The sequence below is a fragment of the Heterodontus francisci genome, unplaced genomic scaffold (genome assembly GCF_036365525.1).
Source record: "Heterodontus francisci isolate sHetFra1 unplaced genomic scaffold, sHetFra1.hap1 HAP1_SCAFFOLD_72, whole genome shotgun sequence".
In the NCBI taxonomy this organism is placed as follows: domain Eukaryota; kingdom Metazoa; phylum Chordata; class Chondrichthyes; order Heterodontiformes; family Heterodontidae; genus Heterodontus; species Heterodontus francisci.
The window spans coordinates 8,087,421-8,106,194 of NW_027140794.1; the positions used below are offsets into that span (position 1 = coordinate 8,087,421).

Genomic DNA, 18,774 nt, shown 5'->3' on the forward strand with positions numbered 1-18,774 from the left:
GGGAACAGTGTGCTCGGATACACTTGATGGACCTGATGCAGAAGTGATCTGTAAACAATTACAGTGCGGTCCCCTCAGTTCTATCGATTATTATGCTCAGTCATTTGGAGAAGGATCCGGACCCATTTGGCTCGATGGGATGGAATGCATTTCACACGAGTCTTTCCTTTGGCAGTGTCAAACAAAACCGTGTGGTAAACACAACTGTGAACACAGGGAGGATGCTGGTGTTGTTTGTTCAGGTAACACAACAAACCTCTAAATGTGCGAGTGTCATTTCAAACATTGGTGTCTGATACAGTCAGCATGTTTCTCTTCTAAACAGAAGCAAAAGTAACTAAGGAGCAGCACCACAGATCAAAGGACTGCATTCGAGAATATGATTGTAAACGTCTGCTTTCACCAGGTGCTACTTCCTCTTTATTATACCAACTATCTGACATGTACTTCTTTCTTATACCACATTAACAATAATAACCATTGATTCTCTTTGCCAGATTCTGGACATTGGTTGCGCCTGTTTGGAGGTAACACCAACTGCTCCGGGAGAGTTGAGATATTGTGCAATAACAGCTGGGGCACGGTGTGTGATGACTCCTGGGATATGGCCGATGCCAATGTTGTCTGCAGACAGCTGGATTGTGGTCACGCTCTTTTGGCCCCAGGAGGAGCTACTGTTTCCCAGGGTGACGGTGTTATCTGGCTTGATGAGGTGAAATGCACTGGAAGCGAATCTTCTCTGGCCGACTGTCCTTCTTCATCGCCGGCTCAGTCTGACTGTGATCACAAGGAAGATGCCAGTGTGATTTGTTCCGGTGAGGGTGACAAGGTTTGGAGAGTGGGGTTAGGGTTCATTGTTTTGTTAAATTGACTCACTAGTTCGGGAAATTAAGAACAGTATTTATCGTTTAAATGGAAAATGCTGAAATTTCATCCTCCTGAACCTTTTGTACAATATATTCCACAGGGCTCGATGTGCCTCCAATTGCTGTCCCGTCCACATCTGCAGGTACTTACCATTATTAGTATACTAGCCAGCGTTAGGGTATGAATTAGTTGAACTGGTATTGTAGTCATTTTCTCAAGATACTATGAGCACTTTCGCACTGACTGGAATATCTTTTCCTCACTGCAAATTTCAAATGGTCTGGTTGAAATTCAGCTAATTTCAGATTATGGCTGTACCTGAACTGTAGTGTTCTCATCAGAAACATGGGGGCACTGTCTCTGTAATTTAGACTGGCTCACACTTCCCTCTGGTGCAATGTGCACCACACATATTGCGGAATGTTCAGCCTGACTCATCGCCCGGAAGCAGTGGATATAATTATTAACTCCCTTTTGTAAATTTGTTATCGTGCAAGACGGACTGTGTATGTGTTAAACCTTTCTGTCTTGTTGTCATTAAGAACAGGGATATAAAACTACTTCCATCGTAGTTGCAGTCTTCTTCGGAGTCCTGCTATTCTGTGTGTTGATCTCACTGATGGTGGTTATGCAGAAAAAGTCAATCAGAAGAGGTGAGGTTCATATCTTACCGCGGATCCAACGAAAGATCCCAGATATTGTGTCATATGCATGCAAAACTCTCGTTCCTTGCAGATGTCTATGGACTGTCAAGTGGCCTTGTTAGAAACACATTATTTTTTTTTTTTGCTGATTTTCTCCATTCAATGTGCTGAGGATTTAGTAAAATGTGACATTTAAAATGGAGAGTGATTTGAAGTGTCCACATTCACTGTGAGAGTTCAGCACATCATCGATGAAACTCTGGAAGAATTTACTTATTGTAACAAAGGATCCGGAAGTTTACTTCAGCTTTTTAAGCTGTGCATTCAACTATTTATTTGTCTGTTAATCTTCCTTCATCCATTGGTTATCAGTTCCAGCCTTTCAGATTCCGGCTCTGGGCATCCAATATCGAGCTGTCGAACCGTGTCTGACTGTTATTTTGACAGGTGATACTTGTATAGGACCTTCTGTATTCACCAGCGGTGATTCAACATTCCAAAACGACGCTTCCACTCATATTTCACCTATCCAAATCACTCCTGATTTATTATAAGAAATGGGACGCTTAATAAATGACACTTTTCATAATAATATAAAGTTCCTATAGAAATAGACCTCTCTCGCTAAAGAAAGATTATATAGCTGGGACAGCATTGGCGCCTAGCACTGCCAAGGACCCGACCAGAACAGGCTCTGTAACAAGACAATCCTAAAGCTGATAAGATCGAGCCTTGTAACCTCACTGGACTGGCAGTCGTTCACAAACGATCACAAGCAGGAGATCAGGTCATAGAGTCATAGATTAATAGAGTTATTCAGCACTGAAACAGTCCCTTCGGCTCAGCGTATCTCTGCCGGCCATCAGGCACCTATCTATTCTAATCCCATTTTCCAGTACTTGGTCCATGGTGTTGTATGTGATGGCATTTCAATTGTTCATCTGAATACTTCTGAAATGTTGTGAGGGTTCCTGCCTCTACCACCTCTTCAGGCAATGTGTTCTAGACTCCAACCATCCTCTGGGTGATACTTTTCCCCTCAAATCACCTCGAAATATCCTTCCCCTTACCTTAAAAAGATGCCCCCTGGTTGCTGACCCCTGCACTAAGGGAAAAGGTTTCTTCCTATCTATCCTATCAATACCCTTCATAATTTTGTATACCTCAATCATATTCCCTCCTCAGCCTTCTCTGCTCTAAAGAAAGCAACCCTAGCCTTTCTAGTCTCGATCATAACTGAAATGCTCCTACCCAGGCAACATCCTGGTGAATCTCCTCTGCACCCTCTCCAGTGCAATCACATCCTTCCAACAGTGCAGTTCCCAGAACTGTGCACAGTACTCCAGCTGTGGCCTAACTAGCGTTTTATGCTGCTCCATCATAACCTTTCTGCTCTTATATTATGTGCCTTGGCTAATAAAAGCAAGAATCCCATATTCTTTCCGAACCAACTTATCTTTCTATGCTGCTGCCTTCAGTGATCTATGGACTAGAACACCAAGGTCCCTCTGACTCTCTGTACTTCCTATGGTACTACCATCCATTCCCTTGCCTTGTAACTCCACCTGAAATGCATCACCTCACCCTTCACAGGATTAAATTCAATTTGCTGCTCCCTTGCCCATCTTACCAGCCCATCTTACCAGCCCATCTATATCGTCCTGTAATTTAAGGCTTTCTTCCTCACTATTTACGACACCACAAGTTTTTGCATCATCTGCAAACCTACTCCTCATACCTCCTATATTCAGGTTTAGATGATTAATGTTCACTACAAACAGCAAGGGTCCCAGCACCGATCCCCGTGGTACATCACTGGTCACAGGCTTGCACTCAATAAAACAACCCTCGACCATTACTCTTTGCTTCCTACCACTCAGCCAATTTTGGATCCAATTTGTCAAATTGCCCTGGATCCCATGGGCTCTTACCTTCAAAAGGGAAATATTGAGAGTTCAGGGCTAACATGTTCCCATAGAGTTGAAGGGTTGGACGAACAATTCCAGGGATATTGTGGGTGTCAAGGGATATGGAGGATTGGATAAGGAGCAAAAAGGAGCCTACTGGCAGCATATGGGCGGCACAGTGGCGCAGTGGTTAGCACCGCAGTCTCACAGCTCCAGTGACCCGGGTTCAATTCCAGATACTGCCTGTGTGGAGTTTGCAAGTTCTCCCTGTGTCTGCGTGGGTTTTCTCCGGGTGCTCCGGTTTCCTCCCACAAGCCAAAAGACTTGCAGGTTGGTTGGTAAATTAGCCATTATAAATTGCCACTAGTATAGGTAGGTGGTAGGGAAATATAGGGACAGGTGGGTATGTGGTAGGAATATGGGATTAGTGTAGATTAGTGTAAAATGGGTGGTTGATGGTCAGCACAGACTCGGTGGGCCGAAGGGTCTGTTTCAGTGCTGTATCACTAAAACTAAAAAAACTAAGATTCAGAGCGCTGAAAAACAGCGGACTCCCGAGAGGAGTACAGAAAGTATAGGGGGTACTTAAAAATTGAATTCGGAGAGCTAAGAGGGGGCATGCAATAACACTGGTGAGGAAGGTCAAGGGAACGCCCAATGCATTTTTAAAAGTATATCAAGGGCAAGAGGATAACCAGGGAAAGAGTGGGACTGATTAGGGATCAAAATGGCCGTCTGCAATGTGCAGGCAGAGGACGTAAATGCGGCCTTAATGGATTACTTTTCATCTGTGTTCACCATGGAGACGGACGATGTCGGTGTAGCGATCAGGGAGCGGGGTTGTGAAGTACTTAAACAAATTAGCATTGAAAGGCAGGAAGTGTTTGTTGTTTTAGTGGGCTTAAAATGGAAAAATCCCCAGGCCCAGATGAGATGTGACCTAGGCTGTTAAGTGAGGTAACGGACGATCCAGCAGGGGCTTTGACACACATTTTCAAATCCTCGCTGGCCACAGGAGATGTACCAGAGGATTGAAGGACAGTGAATGTGGCATCATTATTCAAGAAGGGTGGCAGGGGTAAACCAGGTAATTACAGGCAGGTGCATCTAACGTCAGTGCTAGGGAAAATATTGAAAAAAATTTGAGGAACACGATTAATCTCCACTTGGAGAAGCAGGCATTAATCAGGGACAGTCAGCATGGCTTTGTTAGGGAGAGATCGTTTCTAACAAACTTGATTGAATTTTTTCCACAGTCAACACATTTGTCCTCAGTCTGCTGCAGGTGAACATAGGGATATGCACTAAAATTGACACATAGACATGTACGAAAATGCACACAACAAAACTACTCCGCATTCACTGTACCCGACTTTGTCCCTTTACTCTCTCCGTCTCTGTGATTTGGATGTGTTCGCAGATAATTTACTGTTAAACGCTCGTGGGTTGCAACTAAACTTTAATCTTCCCACCCTCCATCTGACAGGTTCTGTCACCAGTGGCAAGGGTTCACCGGCTGGTTTATACCAATCAATTTATGAAGAGATTGGGAATATTCCACCTGGCAAGGATTCCTATCAGATCCGGCGTTCAGGTCTGTGCTTTATATTTCATGCCGGATGTTCACAAGACAAATGTCACTTCCACTTAGTTACCCCATGTTAATGGTCAGTTTACTGACTGAACACTGTCAGAAATCTGCTCGCTATCCCCAGGTGAAGGAGTCATATCACAGTGCGAGTGTGTCTATATCTGTGCGTATAGCAAGATTAGCAATGGGTTTGGGAAGATTTCTGCCCGTTGCTACTGCTTAAAGAACGTGATTTCTGTTTGCTTGTAACTATCATGTCATTTTATTCCATTTAAGCTAGACCATAAATAGTCACTGCTCTCAGGAGGAGACAGTCACATTGACTCAGAGTTTATTTCTCTAAGTGACTGGATTTCTGGATCAGAAACACGCTTCCATCAGGAACTCCAAAACTGAAGTCGGTGGTTCCTGCAAAAAACATATCCTAACACTTTGTATTCTGAAGTTTAACATTAATCTACAAATTCTGTTTCACAATACTGGGGCAACAACACTGGCTAATCGATAAAAGTTTTGTCTTGCGATCTATTTGGAGGGCAATTTAACCATTGAGATTAATTTCTCAGGTTGCAAAAAATACCAGGAAAGAACAAATCCGTTATTCGTCTCCTTGCACTCTTTACACTTTTCTGCCCCATTATCCGGGGTGGGGTTCGGTTTTAAAGCCACCACCATCCGTTTGAGACTCTGAAATGGAAAGAAACGCGGACAGGATGGAAGGGTTCTGGATTAAGAAAATGTGCTAACTGACTATGTTTTGCACTATTGTTTCTGCTCTGATGTCTGAAATCTGACCCACCAGCTGTACTGTGTATTGTTTTAACTGCTCGCTGGATGAGCCAACATTCATGGTCCATTCCTAGTTGCTCTTGAACCACTGCAGTCCCTGTAATAAATGTTTCACAACCGTGTCAGATACAAAGTCCCAGGACATTGTCACCAGATGATGACGGTATTATGTTATTTGCGGGAACGTCCCAATCGATCGCTCCAATAACCATCCATGTTTGTGTTTAACAGTTACTGATTCCATTGAGTCCCTCAATCAGATTGAATATTACACCAGTCACAGTTTGGGTGATACGGATCCTTGATCAGAAAATCCTGAAGGGAACTCCTCCAGTATTCAGGGTGCATACATTTTTATTTGTTACCATCACGTTTTTGTAATCCATCACGCAGTCTGTTATCTAAAATCAACAACTAAATATATCAGAACTTAATCGCTGTAAAATGATGCTGCTGAATACATGGGGATTTGCTGAGGGATTTTAGTTTTTAAAGATGGAGAAATAATTTGGATGTCTGCAAAATAATACCGATTGCAACTTTAATGGAAAGAAACATTCAAATTATTGTGATTTCTGACACTGTTGTGTGGGCGGTGAAATGTGACATTTGTGTGTATGTTGAATGGGTGATTCAATGGGACAGATGTGACTTTAAAACGGAGGGCAGAATTTTGTCACACAGTGGAGACAGACTGGGAGGGAAATTGCTGCTGGATAGCAGTGCAAAGGAAGCCCGACGTATGTACACTGTTAAGTGATATTCCTGGAATCGGCCGAGCTGGTGGGTGGAGGCTGCACTTTAAGGCACTGGGCAGGCAATTGAGTCAATAAACAGGAAATTCATGGCAATTTTCCAAACCATTCACAATTTAATGAAAGGCGCACCAGAACAACAGTTTTCAGAGACTCGCCATCTATAAGGAGGGGGAAGGTCAGAGGAAGGTCAGTTTTGGCTGTGAAAAGCATTGTGGCACTGGAGGGAGGGGGAGAGATGCTGAATCGTGGTATTGGCAAACTGGAGGCTGACCGATCTTGGCGATCACAACAGAGGTATTTAGGATGAGCATCCTCTCCGACTTGAAACTTACCTACACCAAGTAAAAGGAATGAAGACCTTGAGAAGTGAGTGCAGCAATTTACAATAGGTCTAAGCCACTCCGGTTTTGAGTCCTCCTATTGTGAAGGAGAATGAGAGATGGAAGCAGCTGCAGTCCCCAGGAGTTGGGCTGCAGCACCCAGACAGGGACAAGAATCATGAGGCTGGAAAAGAGTGTGGATGAGCAGGGCACACAGCCGCATGCAACCAGCTTCTTGAGTGCAGAAGATGCTACCCACCAGAGAGGGCTTACCATCAGAGGCTCTGCTTCCTACAAATGTCGGAACAGCAGTGTCACTGAAGATTGTGCTTCTCCAAGAAGGTGGGCACTGACCTGTGCTCTATGGTGTAGGAACATCTGAACCAATGATTGGGGCACCCCTTCTCTAATTTAATTTTTATCATTTGTGACATTTAAGGCTGTCAAATTAATGTTAGGCACTGCACTCACCTTGTCATACTACATCAGGGCATTGATCCCGTTCCTGCACTGAAACCTCTTACATGGGACTACCTCACGGCTGCTCACTCCCATGCCCTCCCCACCTGCCTCGCTGGCCTCCTCCTCCGGTCCAGATGGAAAAGCGCTTCCCTCCTTGCCCTTGCTCTCTGGAGGAGCACTTCCATGGAGGCATGCGAAAACCTGGGCGCCAACCTTGCTCTGGCTGCTGCCATCTGCCAAACATGCAGGTTGTCAGTCTCCCAACCAATATCCTACACTGCCACTTCCTTTCGATCGATTTCAGGCTGCATTTTAAACATAGCATGAGCTATGACTTGCCTATCGTGACACGACATGGTCCCATCATTCGCCAGCCTCTAATCTCACTATGGCTGAAGATCACAGTTTACCCTGGCTGGCCCATATCGACTAACGTCTAATAATATAATTCTAAGTATTCAGTGATACCATTTAATTTCAGTGAAAATCATTATTTCCTCTCAGGTCTGGTTCTGGGTCATTATGATGATGTTGAGACTGGAGCCATTGACACTCAGGATGGTCACTTGTTGCTGGACAGTAGTCCTGATGATCTCTTCACAAGTGCCGGCGGTGATCTCTCCACTCTCGGTGAGTTAAACTCCCAGAGTCACCAGCTCTCTGTCAGTACTTTGAATGTCGTTCCACTCGGCGATGTCACAGACTGCTGGTTGATTTAAATTCATGTTGTGATTAAAGGAAATTAGACAAAACAGTGCTTGAAATATATTAGAAAAGACACCCTTATGTTATTCGGTGTGTGATATCTCTCTTGCTAACACTTTGACTGGAAATCTTCCAGGTGCTCAATCTGAATAGCCTGATTCAGGCTGAGCTGATCCATTTCATCTGCTATCACTCAAGGGTAAAAAAAAACACGGTGAATGGAGATGGAAAACATTCCGAGGCCTTCAAATTCCAGTCCCTTTTACGTTATACGTATATAGATGACCCGCATCGGACCAGCTTTCAGTCCAATCATTAATTCATAATCTTTCTCTCCACAGTATACAGCTTTCAGACCCGCACTGAGATCACTTTCAGTCCAGTCATTCATCCATAAGCATTCTCTCCACAGTATACAGCTCTTAAACCCGCACTGATCCCGCTTTCAGTCCAAGCATTAATCCATAATCTTTCTCTCCACAGTATACTGTTCTCAGACCCGCACTGAACCCACTTTCAGTCCAGTCATTAACCCATAATCTTTCTCTCCGCAGTATACAGCTCTCAGACCCGCACTGAACCCACTTTCAGTCCAATCATTAATCCATAATCTTTCCCTTCACAGTATGCAGCTTCAGACCCGCACTGAACCCACTTTCTGTCCAGTCATTGATCCATAATATTTCTCTCCACAGTATACAGCTCTTCAACCCGCACCTATCCCGCTTTCAATCCAATCATTAATCCATAATCTTTCTCTCCACAGTATACAGCTCTCAGACACGCACTGAACCCACTTTCAGTCCAATCATTAATCCATGATCTTTCCCTCCGCAGTATACAGCTCTCAGACCCGCACTGATCCCGCTTTGATGCCTCCCTCCATTCCTGAAAACAATGAGGATGTTCACTGTGACACGTTCACAACAGCAGACATTAAACCAAAGATGGGCAGTGACTGTATGGTTCAACATCTTACATCTCCATCAGTCTGGTAAGACCAATGTTTTCTAATTTGTTCCGTGTATTGTGCTGACAGTGTGCAGTGCCAGCTGTTTCCGATATTAAGAATATCGATATTGATTCCAAAGTATCAGAAAGATGATGGGCGGCACAGTGGTTAGCATCGCAGCCTCACAGCTCCAGCGATCCGGGTTTAATTCTGGGTACTGCCTGTGTGGAGTTTGCAAGTTCTCCCTGTGTCTGGGTTTTCGCCGGGATTACACCCACCACCAAATGATTTGCAGTTGATTGGTAAATTGGTCATTATAAATTGCCCCCATTAGACGTAGGTGGTAGTGAAATGTAGGAACAGGTGGGGATCTTGTACGAATATGGGATTCGTGTAGGACTAGTAAAAATGGGTGGTTTATGGTCGGCAGAGACTCGGTGGGCCGAAGTGCCTGTTTCAGTGCTGTATCTCAAAAAAAAAGAGAACATTTTCTGTACTTACTAAAGAAATAGGAGGCTTATTGAAGCAGACATATTCTGAGGAGATCATATACTGTATTTGATGTATTTGTTTGGTGGTTAACATTGCTGTGAACCTCTCATGTCGTTTTTGTTGTTCTTTCAGGTAAAAGTCAGCCTCAAATCCAGTGTATGATGTCTGGAGGTGGATCACAGACTGATGTGTTATTCTGTGTTAAATCTGAAGGAACGGCATCTACTTTCCCAACAGTGTGAACATGATAATTATACTTTGTTTTACGATATCAACATCACTTTATTTTTATCAACCATCATTTTGGATTGTTTTGAAATAACTAGATTTGGCTTTTCTCTTTATTTTGTCTGAAGGTGCGTGTTTTCTGTTTAATTAAAATACCAAACAGAATTGATTTCGGATCCTTTCTCTGTCTGTACAAATATTGAGATATATTACTCCGCATGTAATTACCAACACTGTTACAGAGATTAAAACCAGTGCTTATTAATGAAGAGTTTATGCAAAGTTCGTTTTGTAACCGATTCTCTTTTCCATATCCTGTTAAAAAAGGTTTAGAACACGTCAGGTGACAAATAAATGGTCTGTCTCTTTAATCTGCATTTATTGTAACTTCTTCCTCCACCACCACATACTCGATATGGACAAATTACTGCAGTTTATAATGTAAGTGTTGATGTACAATGGGAATAACCTTCAAATATAATTAAAATGATTTATTCAATGTTGCAGTTGGAATTTGTGCCTTTGTCAATATTAACGACTGTATTATGGTTCAAGTACTAAATATACACCAATTTCTAGATACAATATAATGTTTTCCTGCGCTGCAGGAGAGCAGGAGAAACTGGTCAGAAATTCATGCGTTTTTGCGTCAATTTTAAACATTTCTGTTAGTCATCAGCAGAGCGCAATTGTTACTCTGTCGGGAGAGCAGCTACACCATGCATGACTCTCCAGAAAATTGTGATTTTTGTGATTCGTCGGCTTACTGAAATACCCGTATCCACCAGCAGACGGCGAACATCATTTGAATTGAAAACGAATTATGCTGGAAACACTTAACAGCTGAGATATCATCTGTGGCGAGAGACACAGGAATAGCTTTGAACGTAATTGCGATTTCTTCAGAAATATATATTAGTCGAGATTAATTACTTTTAGCAAATACAGAACCACGGAAAAAGGATGGACTGAAGAGAGTAAAAGAGTGAAGGTTTGTGTTAAGATGGAGGCAAGTTTTTTGAAATGAATTCCGCCCCCTTTACTCTCTCTTATCTATCTCCCTGTGATGTGCAGCACTTTATTCTCTCAACCCTGACATTGTCATTAAACCTGCTGACAATGGAATCGCTGTTGTTGTTTGTTGAAAAAACCTCTACCTTGGGGAGCCTAAACACGATCTCTCTGACATATCGTTCCACTTCCCCCAGACCATGAGTCCACCACTGAACATCATGTCATCCTTTCCCAAACTATCTTTGAACTCATTTCCTCTTGAGATCTTCACCCCGTGCCTGTGACCGCGCACAGCCCCTTCTAAATCCTCCAAACATCCACAAACAAGGCTACATCGTTAGACTCCACATTTCAATCTGTTCCTTTCCGATGGATCTTAACTCTTTCTATTGCACTTTGTCCCCTTGTCTTCTTCTGTAGCCATCCACGATTTTAGCTGCTCTGGTTTTCTGTCCAGAAATGTTTCCTTTTCACCATGGACATCCAGTCCAACACTGTAAACAGGACATTTAGACTCCCTCAACTCCATCTCTCCCCAGGCCGTCCAACCACTCTACATTTACATCTCTCACCAAGATGTTCATTCCCTTTATACTTCTCTTTCTCTCTCTGGAGCATGTAATTCTGCTAAAACTCTATCTCACACCAGGACGATCAATCCCTTTAAAACTCAATCCATTCAGGAAATTCGGATCCGACAAGTCCATCCCTCATCAGGACGGCCATAGCCTCAATACTTCCATCTCTTACCAGGATGTTCAAACCATCTACAACTTAGCCCATTCAAAATATTCAGGTGTGTACTTTTCCATCCCACACCGGGATGTCCAGTCACTTTACAGTCCATCTTTCACCAGGATGTATCTTCCACCTACATCTGTATCTCTGAATGGGAAGTGCAGCTTCTCTGCATCGCTATCCCTCGCCTCGCCATCCAGTCGTTTGACACCTTTACGTCCCACCAGCACACGACATCTTGTTTGGGTATTTTGATGACCATTTCATTGTAGTCTCCTGACCTCATTCTCAGCTGACAGGAATTAACTTTGCTTCTAGTTGCCGGCCCTACTTTACCTTTACACGACCCATCCTCAATTCGATTCCTCGAAATCCTATTTCCATAACTGAGGATCGGCAGGTAGCTCACAATGTCTATCTGTAGACACCAACCCAGAGACCTCGCTCGATTATGCACCCCTAACTCCCCCATCCTGCTTCGTGTTAGGTCTCTATTGCCTTCTCCAGGTATCTACATCTCTGTTACAGCAGTTCCAATGATGCCACCTTCCACATCATCATTTCCGAATTGGCCTCTGTCTTTGCTCGGCTGAAGAGTTCCCTTCTTCAGGCACGTAACCTGCAATTCCGCCCTCATCCCTTCTCGTCACCACCAGAGCCATGATTCAGTTCGCCTTGTCCTCACATGCCACAGCAACACCTACATATTCAACAGTTTTCTGCAATTTCAGCCGCCAGCGCCATGTGACGACTAAAGGCATCATTCCCTCCCTTCCCCATTCAACAATCCAAAGGCACTATTCCCTCTGTAAAGCTCTTGGTTAGTCCTCTTTCAATCCCAGAATCACTCCTCTTGCAACAAAAAATATCTCATGCAAGTGCTGAATGATGCGGCACCTGTTCTTTCCCCTCTTCCCTTTTCACAGAGAGCGTCCCAAACATTCTTTCTGGATGAAACAAGCTTCTAATTGTACTTACTTCGAACTGAATACATGTATTCGTTACTCACAATGTAGTCTATTCTGTTGAGAACAAATGGCGATTCGATGAGGCTTCAATGAACACGTCAACTTTCTGTTAGCACTTTTCAGCCCTAAAAGTGCTCCTGTATTTTTGAATAGCGGGTATTGGTAATGGACGAGCAAGTTGAATTGAAGGAAGTATGGGTTCGTGCTCGGTGTCCGGATCCCCTATTGGCTAACAATAGTAGCAGTTACCCTGGAATCAACCTTCCTCTTTCCTATCATATTGGCTGATATGTGGTCCTCTTTGACAATTATTTCATATTTCCCTCCCACTGCCGTGTGTCAGCAGCCAGACCTGGAGCCCACACTGAGAGATGGCTCGGTCGTGTCAGTCACTGCACTGTCATTGTGCAGCAGAATTGGAGACCACACCGATAGCTGACCATGTGGTGCCTGGCATTGCACGGTGAAGCAACGAGTAACATGTGAAGTCTGAGTACAAGTGATTAAATATCGGTTGTATTGATATGCTACGCACACCCCTTCCTCCCAACCCTGCACCAAGTGACCCACGAAGATGATTCTTCCGCTACATTTAGGTCAAATCTGCACTGCACCTGGACAGAGAAAATCCCTGCATGAGGCATTCACACGCCCACACACCGTGAGGGCCCTAAGTTATTAATAAAACATTTTGCACAAATTGACATGGATAAATGTTTGACTAATATTACGTTAATAAATTGCACTCAAATTAATATTCATTCATGTGCCACCTAATAGTGTTTACTTGAAGGCTGGTATTTTCGAATTATAGAGCTGCCCCTTTTAATTCAGCGTGGTGGACGCTTGCAGCTGTCGTAAAAATTGCACTGCAGATATTTACAACCGGCATTTTCGGCGGTGCGACCGAGAATGGGACTGGCTTCAGGTTGGTGCATCTGGACTACATTGCTGGTGCCTGCATGGGCATGGGACGAGGGTCTGTCAAGGGCACAGATGTACTTCCGTCTTGAAACAGGACACTATCTGCAGCTGCCGTAGCGCCAGTCTGATCCCATGGGGCTGCACATTATCTCTCACTGAGCTGCATGAGAGAAAACTAAAGGACACCACTGATCCGACCAAAGCTCCTCTCCATTCGAACCACTAAATCTGTTAACGCTGCTTCTCTACTTTTCGAGGCTGGAAGACACTGCAGAAGCCAAAGCCCCAATAGCAGCAGGTTGGGTTTCAATCAAAGCTTGCCTTGGTGGTTACCAGGGATCTAGCATAGTAAGCTTCCGTAGAGGACAGCACATTCTTCATAAAAGAACACAGGCAACTCGTTCCATGAACAGGAACGTCCGGGTGCCATTCATAGACTATTGGCTCCTCCATCGTCTCATCCATGATGTTGAAAGTCTTTGACAGGTTACCCACACAACCGTTCTCTGCTGGTACTATTCCAATTTCCTTTGCGTGAAGACCCAGGCATTGAATTGGTATTCCCCACAATCTTCAGCAATGTTTGGGTCAGGGAGCACTCGCCTGCCTCCTCTGTCCTCTACTGTGCCGTTCACCACTACCCGTGCTGCTCACTTGCAATGTGAACTTCACCCTGCACAGACTGTGCTATCAAACCATCATTCCCATGCATTGAGCTAAATGCTGAACTGGTGCGTGTTGAAGTCAGAGGGGTGACTGTTCAGATTAGTATTGCTGGCTTGGTTCTCCTGCTTCTGAAGGGCCTAGTCGTGCAGAAGAATCTGTCAGCAGAGACAGTAAAAGCGAAATATGAGTACAGGGCAGGCTAAGCAACCTCATATCTGTGAGAGTGGAGAGGCACCTACAATTTGCCGTAGTTCCCTTAAAGAGATGCATATCGAAGACAAGAAGAAAAGAAGAGAACCTTTCACAAAATAAATCAATGTCGATGGTTATGTATTTTGCTGCGATGTGTCCGCTTTAGAGACCTGTTAAGTTAGTGAGTCACGCAGCATTTTCTGAATAGTTTAGATGTTTGGTCGGGGTCAGTTTATTTGAACTTGTTCAGTTTGTCCGTAGGAGGTCAGTTTATGAAAATACTGTCTGTTTATGGTTAGTGGCCAGTTGATGTTCAATGTGCCATTCTATAGATGCCGTGCACATTTATTTTCTTGACCATGAAACAGTTATGAAATACTGGATAAACACATATTGCATCAGTTGGAGCCATTGGTGCAGTTTATGGAAATGGATCTACCAGTGGTGGTAAGCATTATGATATTAAACATAATGTCAAGAAAACCTGCTATAAAAAGGGGATTTTTTTAAATTCATGGATTGGCAACCGACTTTAAACGTTTAATTATTAAGTATAATAAACTCACCTCTTCCTTGTTTAAACTCAAGAAAACTTGTCCAATTGATTATTTTACGATTACAACAAAGGATAAAGGTAAAATACTCACTGGAGTGTTAAGTACATCCAGTGTTTAGAAAGGAATAAACCCTGCTGCGGTCAAATGAGAAGAAGGACAATTGGGGTGTAGTGTGACCCCTCGTCACCTGATCGTAACAATAAGCAATGCACTATTCTGTATTCCAAAGAGACGAGGATATCACTGTGAAAATGTAGCCAGTGCACTCTTTACTCTTCCCCACCAGAGGTGTAAGCTGGTATTCACCAAATGAGGTAGACTTTACTATATCATTTTAGTCTTTGCACTCATCATTACTATATAAATATAATACTGCACTGTCATACCGACAAAAGAATGGAGATTTTACTGTATCAATGCAACAATTGTACTGTGCAGTATTCACCAGCAGAGGGAGGCAGTACTGTTTAAATGCAAGCATGACACCGTTCAGAATCCACAGGCAGATATGGACAGTATTATACCAATATAACTATTGCGCTGTGCAGTTTTCAACAGTGGAACAGTCAATCAAATTATATTCTGGGCTTTGGGAAGTTTCAATTCATGTCTGCGCAATATCTGAGCAAGTACACTGTTTGACATATAACGTGTTCAGAAGAAAGCATGTTGCTGACCTTGTTTGTTCAGTGACTGTGATTCATGGCACTTTCCAAGGGACCTATCTGTGCCACTGCAAGGTTTCTCTTTGATGTCAATAAGATTCTCCTTGCAATGTTACTCTATTATTGCGTCAATGACTGACAGTCACCTTTAGCTTTACAAAGAGGGAGAGAATGGATCAACATCTGAAAACAATAGCCTGGAAGCGTATGATCTGGGAGTTTCAATGTGTATATTCAAATTGCCATATAGTATATATAGAAATTATGATACATATGGCAGTTCAGAGTGTCCACAGGTTGTGCTATCTCTGATCGTTCGTTCCTGGTGAGCCTCCGTCTCCAACTATTAATTCAGTAAACTACTGTCTTTTTGTTTCATTAACCACCTCATTAATGCTGCCCGTTCCTTGTAAGGATCAATGGCTCTGATGGTCTCTGGACTGGCCTGTGGTTTAGCAGAGTTTAGTAAGACATATGAGGAAAAGACTGAGGACCGAGTCAGCAAACTCTTGAACATAATGGAGTCTTCTTTACTCTGTTTTCTTTCACTTTCTCTTTCAGTTCCATCTTCAGGCTCGTGTGTGCATGGTAGCCTCAAATGAACAATATGTACAATACAATTGTCAAAACACTACGATATCCAGTTAGTAACTGTATGAAGCATGCTTTACTGTATTTGTTTTATCATTTAACAACGTATATTCGCGGCTCTTGGCGGTAAGTGCATCTCGCCATTTGAACAATTACATGACATTCCTGGATTGCGAGTTGTGTGTACAGGGGATCCCTCGGGTGCGAGAATTTATTTGCAAGAGAATACTGGGAGTGAGACTATGTACTAGTTTTCACAGAATCGTAGGGCATTCTCAGCATTTACAAATAGACCTCTGGATTTATGTTATCGACAGACAGTTCTGGGATTGCTTATCAATAAATACAATTTGTCCATTGAAGTGGCAACATTTGAAAAGAATCTCTGGGAGTCTGGTAATATCTTCTGTGTCCATAAGATTTTCGTTGCAGGAGACCGTGCAACTGTCAGTATTTATTGTGTCCCGTTAATGTTATCTATTGACAGAGATACTCGGAAATTACCGTGTTGACAAGGAGATCCTCGAATTTCAACGTTTATATAGGATCCTGCATGTGTGGCATAAGTTACATCCGGATATCAGTGCTTACTGGATGTTCCTTCGTTACTTGCACCATTTTCAGGATGTTCATGACTAAGCAGGGCGGCACAGTGGTGCAGTGGTTAGCACCGCAGCGTCACAGCTCCAGTGACCCGGGTTCAGGTCCAGGTACTGCCTGTGTGAAGTTTCTAAGTTCTCTCTGTGACCGTGTGGGTTTCTGCTAGGAGCGGTGGTTACCTCGCACAGCGAAAGACTTGCAGGTTGACAGGTAAGTTAACCATTATAAATTTCCCCCAGTTTAGGTAGGGGATATGGGATTAATTTAGGATTCGCATAAATGGGTGGTTGTTGATCGGCACAGACTGGGTGGGCCGAAGGGCCTGTTTCAGTGCTGTATCTCTAAATGAATAAAGTACCAGTAGTCATGATTTACAAGATTGGCCGGCCCACACCAAACATCTTAAACCTCCATCGTAATGTACGACTAATTCAAGTTGCTGTCAACACCCATATCTCATACTTACTGTATTGCAAGTCTGTTTGATACCTGCAAAACATAACTCAGGGGGACGAACTTATCAGATTGTGACAGAACCCGATACCCCTGCAGAAACCAGTGAGTGGATGGAAAAGTTATAAGGGTCATTAGCCTGGTTCCAATACAATTTGTGAATTCATTGGTTAAATGTCCATTTCAGGAGAGTTGTTGTTTTGCATCCGGGAATGAATTCATTTCAAGGTTTTCTACTTGTGGCGACTTTACAGAGACACCTTAACTGTGCCAATTTATTGATCAGCATTAGATCTTCAGGATCTTTTCATTCTCCAGTTCCACTTTCACTCCTGGATGTATCAGACTGACATTAATTTTTATTTATTGAGTTACAGTGGAGAGTTTATTGAAACAACCATCTACCTTCAGCTCCCATCTTTGCATTGAATCATAGTGAGTTAACAACTGACATTGATAGACGCTACATTCCTGGTGATTGGATCACAACGAGTTGACCGTTTACAGTAACACAGCCTCACTCGCCTGACGAGATTATTAACAGTATTACTGTTTCATTAACCTATATATGCAGGTAGAGAAAACAGCCTGAACATTTCACGAGTTCATCTATTTTACTTTAAAACCACAGGGAGAATTGATGCTCCTGCTGTACCTAACTTTGCTGAGTGATTTGAACTTAGTCATTTATCGTGAACTGTTGATATTTTGTGTTTTACATTTTGGAAAGTGTACACAGATTACCGTATCTTTGTACTGTGAGTCAGTCTTTGTAATAAGAGATCAGTTTATTTGCAGTCACTAAGCTGTCACATTTTTCCAATGATCAATGATATTGCACAAAAATTCTTCCCCCGATACTTTGTCCTTATGGATTTTATGTAGCTAGGTTCAAAGTCCGAGGTGAAATGTCCTGCAGCGGTATGTTGATATCACAGAAATCATCACAATGTCAGGCGCTTCCTCTCAGTTCAACAGAACAGCAAAACACACAGTGACTGTTCTGAGGTCCTGCAGACTGTGAGCTGCTTTTCATATATTTCGGTAATGGAAATTCTTTGTTGATTCCAAGTGATCACCTTTTATAAAACGCAGTCCTTAATCCTTACAAAGAACACATCACTTCCCTCCCTGCATTGTTCAACGATGGTGAATGTTTGGAGCTTCTGATTACCAGTCAGTGTGTCTTTGTGATCTGATTCTCTGGACAGTCTCACTGAGTGATCACGTTTCCTCAATGATTTGGCAAGTTACCCTCGAAAGCTACACAGTCCTTATATGGAGTATAATTGTGCTGCATTTCTGACAGGAACGATTCAGAAACACATTGCCGCTCTACAGTGGGATTATACAGCAAAATTGGGAAACAAACACAGTGATGGCTCTATTGCTGGTAATGGTGGTAATGGTAATCGAGGTGGCTGCCCTCAACATCAAGGCAGCAAGTTACAAAATGTATTTCTAAAGAGATCACTTTCCTCATCCCCTCAAAGCCCCTCTTTGCCAGCCTCTCCAAAGTCATGTTTCTATTGCATGTATTTCTTTCTCTTTACATTCAATTGCAACCTCACTTCTTCATTTATTCATGACATTTCCTTCTGTCAAAAGGCAAAATCCTGCGGAGGCTGGGAAGCTGGGAATTTAACAGCAAGTTCTGGAACTACCTTGTAGGCAAGCATTTTTAGAAAGAG

At 43.1% G+C, this 18,774-nt stretch overlaps 1 protein-coding gene across 1 annotated transcript; it reads left to right on the forward strand.

Annotated features, from left to right (window-relative positions):
* The first annotated feature begins 588 nt into the window (after nt 1–588).
* On the forward strand, nt 589–2,664 carry LOC137361138 (scavenger receptor cysteine-rich type 1 protein M130-like). The gene is made up of 4 exons (XM_068026079.1): nt 589–815; nt 968–1,009; nt 1,410–1,520; nt 2,591–2,664. The coding sequence occupies exons 1-4, from the start codon at nt 605–607 to the stop codon at nt 2,662–2,664; spliced, it is 438 nt and encodes a 145-aa protein (XP_067882180.1). The 5' UTR covers nt 589–604.
* The last annotated feature ends 16,110 nt before the right edge of the window (nt 2,665–18,774 follow it).